The 7524-nt window shown below is 35.3% G+C and overlaps 1 protein-coding gene across 1 annotated transcript; it reads left to right on the forward strand.

Annotated features, from left to right (window-relative positions):
* The first annotated feature begins 4644 nt into the window (after positions 1-4644).
* LOC140787942 (trans-resveratrol di-O-methyltransferase-like) lies at positions 4645-6385 on the forward strand. Its single transcript, XM_073136983.1, has 2 exons — positions 4645-5611; positions 5913-6385. The coding sequence occupies exons 1-2, from the start codon at positions 4817-4819 to the stop codon at positions 6201-6203; spliced, it is 1086 nt and encodes a 361-aa protein (XP_072993084.1). The 5' UTR covers positions 4645-4816; the 3' UTR covers positions 6204-6385.
* Positions 6386-7524: the final 1139 nt, after the last annotated feature.

A 7524-nucleotide genomic window follows, 5' to 3' on the forward strand; every position in this document is an offset into this window, starting at 1 on the left:
ACCGCTATCCACGCTGGCGTACAAAAAGAATTATTAGGGGGGCTAATTTATCTACTATCTGACAAATTTTTTGTGAAGAATAAATATAAAAAATAAAGGTGGGCAACTTTACAAAAATTATTTTATTATTTTATTGTTTAAATCTAGTGGTAATAAATAAGAGAATTTGCATAAAAAATACACTTAGTTTTTATTTTTGCTCCTTGATCCCATATTTTATTTTTCCTTACAAATTAGCTTTTTTTCAATAATTATATTTACGAATTTCACAGTTAAACATTAGCAAAGAAAGGAAGAAAAAAATAAATTATGCAAAAATAACTGTGAATTATGTTAAAAGAACTACGAATTATGTAAAATAATTGTCTAGTCAAAAAAAAAAATGAGGAGGATAAGGAGTGAGAGAGATACTACTCTATTTAAACTTTGAAGACTCATTTTATAATCACTATTACCTCCCATAATGCTTAAATGTTTTCCAAAAATAGTAATAAAGAGATTAGAAAGATGAATACTCTTAACTCAGAGATAAATAAATAATTCTAAAAATTTGATAATTGATTTATATCTTCTCTAGTCCGAAATCTATAGATTGTTTGTAATTATATTTACATAGTTTTATTATGTAATTTACTGTTATTGAACATTTGTATTTTTATGAGTTTTATAATTTTCTTACTTAATTCTAATTATTAGTAGGACTCAAATTGTTCTCTCTTGCTATAAGATTTTGAGTGAGGAAGAAGATGGAATCTCATTGTACCTTAAAAGAAGAAAGAAATATAGGGGCATTTTAGATATTTTAAAAAAGAACGGTTTATAGTGGATGAAATACTCTATTTTTTATTACATCTGATCAAATGATTTTAGTTTTAACCTGACCTAGAGGGTTTTTTTTTTTCAAGTAAAATGTATAGTTCAAACTACAAATATTAAAAATACAGTGCATAAATCAGAAATAGGTGAAAAAAAATAATAAGGTGTTTATTACGAATTTTACTAATATATAAGAATAGAAAAAATTACATGATTAGACACTGACCTTTAGCATACATTTCACATTTAGAAATAGGGGTGTCAAGCTTGTTGAGCAGCTTGGGCTCGGCTCGACTGGAGCTCGCGTCCGACTTGGCTCGGTCAGAGCTGAGCCGAGCCTGAGCTGCTGAAAGAGACTCGGAATCAATATTGAGCTGAGCCTGAGCTGAAGCCGGCTCGCTCAGGCTCGGCTCAATCGGCTCGGTATAAAACTAAATTATAAAACCCTAATACCCAAATCTAAGTCCTACATCCCCTCCCCGCCTCCTACCCTAAATCTAATTTCCCCATGCTCGTCCCCTCGAACTGCCGCCGCCTCTTCCTCCTCCTCCTTCGGCACTTGGCAATCGACGATTCAAAACTTCGATAGTCGGCACCCGTGCTAGTCGTCTCCTTGAGTTGCCGCCTCGTCAAGTTGCCACGGACCTGCGACAGTCATCTCCTCTAAGCTCTGCCTCACCTTCCTTCTCCAAGCCGCCACAGCCACATCGTTCTCCTCCATCGGCCGGCAAGAGGTATCTTCTACCGTCCTCCTCCATCAGTCCATTGATTCCTTAGAGTATTTTTTTTTGTTTCTGGTGGTATCAAAATCCCTACTTATTGACTTTTTTTTATATTTACAATCATTGATTTGAACCAGATAATATCTAAGATACAAAAAATAGGGTCCAATGAAGAGGGCATGGTGAGAAGAGAGATGGATAACTCTGCATGAGTTAGGCTTCCGTTTTTTTCCCACATATTGAACAGGGTCTATGGTAGATGATAGATAACTCCCGCATGCCCTCTTCACTAGTGAGAAGAAAGATAGATAACTCTGCATGATATGGCTTTCATTTTTTTTTTCCCACATATTGAACATGGTCTATGGTAGAACGATGACTTTAATTTGTAGAACAATGGCTTTAATTGTAGAATAGTGGCTTTAATTTGTCATGTTTGTTAGAATAGAATTTACAATTGCCTATTAAATTGCTTTGCTACTCCTAACTCTTCCAATTATGAACATGAAGGCAGTAATTTATTTTATTCTATTAATTGTCCATTGTTGTATCTGTCATATCTAATTTTATTTTGTACTAATTAAGTATTATAAAATTTTAAGCAGTACTTCTGTTTTTATTTTTTATTTTTTTATGTAGATGTTAGAGTCAGTAACTAAGAATCTTTCTGATGCTGTTAGTGAAAATGAATCTATTGAAATTGATATTGGTAAAGAGGATAATGAAACTAACAAGTAGAAAGTAATAGTCAAAAGAAAGGGAGAAGAAGAACTTCTAATGTATGGTTGTATGTCAAGCGGGTTAAGGTAAAAGAAAATGAAGAAGAGGTAGAAAAGTATCAGTGTAATAATTGCCCGTCATTATTTAATGTTCCTAAGCAAGGCACCGCTTCACACATAAAAAGACATGTGAAATTTTGCACTAGTTTGGTAGGCAAAGGACAAAAAAAAAATCCTATTGCTTCTGCGTCTAGTGTTAGTGGGGCTTCAACTATAGAAGAAAATTATTTCAAAACAATTTCATCAGGATACAACCAAAATGTGGTGAGAGAAATAATAGCAAAAATGATGATGGTACATAAGTATCCTTTTAATATGGTTGAGCATACATGGTTCAATATTCTTCTGAAGGTTCTTAATCCACGTTATGAACGGATTTCTAGAAACACAATGAGAGTGATGTCATGAAAGTATATGAATCTGCAAAAGAAGAAGTGAAATTGCTTTTGAAAGGAACTAATAGAATTAGTTTAACTTTAGATTTGTGGATCTCAAATCAAAGTATTAGGTATGTCTTTGACTTGCTCATTTTGTTGTTTCGATTGGACTTTACAAAAATGCATTATCAACTTTTGTCAATTGGAACCTCCACACATTGAAGTTGTTATTTCAGATGCTATTATTGATTGTTCAATTGCTTGGGGAATAGAGGATAAAGTATCAACTATTACGTTAGACAATGCCTCTGCCAATAATGTTGCTGCTAAGACTATTATGAATAACTTTCAAGTTAGAGATAAATTATGCTTCAAGGGGCTTATTTTTCATGTTAGATGTTGTGTCACATTTTAAATCTAGTTGTTCAAGATGGGATCCATGTTATTCAAGATGTCATTGAAAATGTAATTCCTTCTCGTATGTATAAGTTTGGTGAAATTACAAGACAACTCTCTATTCCTACTTCTAAGGATTTAGGGATGTTGCAACTCGTTGGAATTCTACATATGTTATGTTAGAGCATGCTTTTGTGTACCAAAACGTTTTTAAACAATATGCAACGAAAGATGCAAATTACAAATGACTATCTTTAGAATATGATTAGTTTAAAGCTGCAAAAGTCTGTGAATTTCTGAAAATTTTTTATGATGTTACTCAAATTAAATCGGAGAGTTCATATCCTACTGCAAATCTATTTTTGATTGATTTATGGAAAGTGAAAGAAGTTTTAAATAAAGAATTTGAAAGTGAATTCTACTTTTTGAAGGATATCGCTATAGAAATAAGAAAGAAATTTAATAAGTATTGGAGAGAATGTGATATGTTGTTGGCAGTGGTAGCAGTATTAGATCCCCGATACAAAATGAAACTTATTAACTTTTGTTTTCCAAAAATATATTGCTTTGCAGAAGCTCAAATAAACATGCAAAAGGTCCATATAAACTTGAGAATGCATCAGGTGAAAATAATGGAATAAATGATAGACCTCAACTTGATAAGAGTGATGACTTGATTTGTGCTAAAGGATCAGAAGGTCAAGCAGAGTTTAAATTTTTTTTGGAATCAACAAATGCAGTTGAACCTCTGAAATCTGAATTAGAAATATACTTAGAGAAACAGCCTGCAAGTTTGATTGACAAGTTTAATGCTCTAGAATGGTGGAGACTAAACATGTTGAAATTTCCTATTCTTTCCAAGATGGCTCGAGATATCCTTTCGGTTCCTGTAACCATTGTTGCATTTGAATCAACTTTTAGCGCTGGCGGTAGAGTTCTAAATAATTTTCGAAGCTCTTTGTCTTCCGAGACAGTGGAGGCTTTGATATGTGGAGGATATTGGAGTAAATAATCATTAAAAAAATAAATCAGCTCCTCTAGGGTATGTGTACTATACTTCTCATAATAAAATTTTCTCATTTTATGCTTTTATAAACTATTTGTTAACTTCGTTTTAGTAATCTTATTTTCTTTTGGTATCGGCGATGGAAAATGTGTTTGTGAAGATTCCAAATGTAGTTTGATCTTGAGGTATCATACATTGTATGTCTTTTCCATTTATATAGCATTTTCATTTACATAAATGATAGAAGAGGCAAGGATATATTAAAAATATTTTGAATTGAGAGCAATGATGTTTAAGTTAATTAACAACTGAATTTTTTGAATTTTTCCATCATTGTTTGTTTATACTAGTTGCAATGATGTTTAAGCTGCAATTAGCTTGTTTCCTTTTTTTTTTTCCAGTTATAGGATGAAGCTTCTTTTTGGTGTTGAAACTTGAGAATGCCAAATAAATTTAGTTGTAATATTTGGCATGTTATCGGATTTTATTGTAATATTTGGCAAGATATAAGTTAAGTACTTTATATTATAATATTTAGCAAGTGATAGACTTATGATTTTGATGTCAAAATTTAGATTTATTTTAAGCCACAATTTGATGAATAGTACTATGTTATCAGATTTTACTTAGAAATCGAAGGGGTTGGGGGTGGTATATGTCTATATAATTAACGCCAAACTTACAGAGGAAACTCCAAACTAAGAATAGTCAATCACTGAGATGGAGCTCATGACTAAAGCCAAGAATTTTGAGAGCCATGAACTCCTCCAAGCTCAGGAGCAGCTATGGAACCACATCTTCGTCTACCTCAAATCCATGTCTCTCAAATGCGCCGTCGAGCTCGGCATTCCTGACGCCATCCACAACCATGGTGGATCCATCGCCCACCCCGAGCTCCTCGCCGCTCTCTCCCTTCCACCCTCGAGATCTCCTCACCTACGTCGACTCATGCGCATGTTAACCCACTCAGGCTTCTTCGCCACGCGAAGAAGCCCGGTATCCGGCGACGAGGAGGAGGAGGAGGAGGACGTGTACCTCCTCACACCTCTCTCTTATCTCCTAGTGAACGACAACAATAGCTTGAGCTTATCGCCGTTTGTGCTCGCGGCGCTCGACCCTTACATAGTACACCCATCGTCCTCCATGAGCTCTTGGTTTAGAAGCGGCGAGCGCACGCCATTCCAGATGGTGAACGGGTGGGGATTCTGGGACATGGCCGGCCGCGACGGCAAGCTAAATCGGATCTTCAACGACGGGATGGCGTCGGATGGACGGTTCGTGATGGATGTCGTGGTGAAGGAGCATGGCGATGTTTTCCACGGTGTGACGTCGCTGGTGGACGTCGGCGGAGGAATCGGCGCCGCCGCGAGAGCCATCGCCGAGGCGTTCGAAATTCGGTGCTCTGTGTTGGACCTGCCTCATGTTGTCGGGAATATAGCGGCCGATGGCGTCGTCGAGTTTGTTGGAGGAAATATGTTCGACCGCATCCCTCCCGCCGATGCTGTCTTTCTTAAGGTCGTACGTGTTAATTACCTCACAAGTCACATCATCTCTCATATTTTTTCCCTTCTTTTGACTCAAGCAGACACAAGCACAACTTTTCTAATGTTTTCTACGAGTATTTTTCATGTGCAATCTACGTTCATTTATATATGTCTATTATTTAGTAACAATTATATGTATAAGTTTACATATATTTGTAATAATACGGTATGCACATACATATTTCAGGGTAGTGATTAATTTGAATTCAAAATATCTGAATTGTTGATCTAAAAATTTAAATTGTTAACTTTGGTACGTGGACTAATTGCAGTGGATTCTTCATGATTGGGATGACGAGGAGTGCGTAAAGATACTACGGCAGTGTAAGGAGGCAATTCCCGTAAGAGAAGCCGGTGGTAAAGTGATCATAATAGACATAGTGGTTGATTTAGAGAAGCCTAACGGGATTGAGCTGTTGTTTGATTTATTGATGATGATGGTATGTGGAAGCTTTGAACGTAACGAAAAAGAGTGGCGTAAAATAATTTGGGAGGCAGGATTCAGCGATTATAAAATCATGCCAGTTCTTGGAGTTAGGTCAATTATCGAGCTCTATCCTTAATTCATAACTCATAAGTTAGTTCACCAAATATATATATATATAGTACTGTTCATAGTAGCGGTTTCTATATACCGTATATATATATATATAGTATTGCTTATAGTAGCAGTATTTATATATCGTATATATAAGTTAAAATTTTGATGTAATAAAGATCAAGGTTTGTGAGAGTTGTGATGTTCTATCATTGTCTTTGCAATTTTAGTAAGTAACGAGTTTGGGTCGAGATTCGATTTTTTCAAATTTGTGTGGCTTTGAATTTCATGGATGGTGTTGATATTAGGTGCCCTAGGTGTGGAGTCTACTATTTTGGGCTGCCTCCGGGTCCGTGACGCATCGTCTCCTTCCTCCCCCTCTTCCTCTTCTCCTCTCCCTCTTCTCCAAGAAACTTAAAGATCATATTATATATCTATTTCCTAGAGATTAGAATAAATCTTTCATAATAAGCAGTATTGATGTGGTCATAAAATTGTATTCTCATCCACTAAGTATAACCAAAGATATCAAATATATTTGTATTCGCTTTCTGAATATATATATATATATATATATATATATATATATAAAAGAACTGAACCATTTGAGAAGAAAGTCTCTAATACCAAGAAAATGTACAGAAATTCTACTTTGATGATGCAAGGTGACAAATGCATTCTGAACTGGTTTCACGGATATGAAAAACATGTTGATTGAAGCAAATATGACTGGTCGCAGCAGAATCAACTACCCAATATCTTGAAGAATGAAAAATAAGATTGATGGAAAATTGGAAATGGACAAACAAGTACCTGTAGCTTGAGAATGAGGTATTAACAAATGCACCACCCCTTGGAATCAGAAAGATGGGTATTCAGCATTGCCATTAAGTGAGAATATTGAGATGTATTAAGCATTTGAACAAAATTGCTAATGTGATTGGCATTAGAAGACATTTCAGTCTCAGCATCATGGTTTGCAACATGAGATACACCAGCGCTGGAGGTAGCAGTAGAATTAGCCTTTTGTCTAAGCTTAAACCCAGGAGGATATCCATAAAGTTTGTAGCACTTATCAATAGTGTTCTCGGAATAGCCACAATATGTGCAAATATATCTATCTTTTTATTGATTAGCTCTGTCAGAAGCTTGACCACCGCTGGACTTAGTAGAATCAGATTTAACAGCAAAATTCATAGAAGAAGGTTGGCCAAAAGTCCTAGAAATTTCACTAATATGTATTTATGTTTTTCTGCGAATGAGCATAGAAGCTGTGTTTGTCTTGTGGTAATGTTTTATGTGCCTATCGTCTTGTATCATTTGGAGTGGGGCTTAGTTGGCTATTA

The sequence above is a fragment of the Typha latifolia genome, chromosome 5 (assembly GCF_019914945.1).
Source record: "Typha latifolia isolate L0001 chromosome 5, TyphaL0001v2, whole genome shotgun sequence".
Taxonomy (NCBI): Eukaryota; Viridiplantae; Streptophyta; class Magnoliopsida; order Poales; family Typhaceae; genus Typha; species Typha latifolia.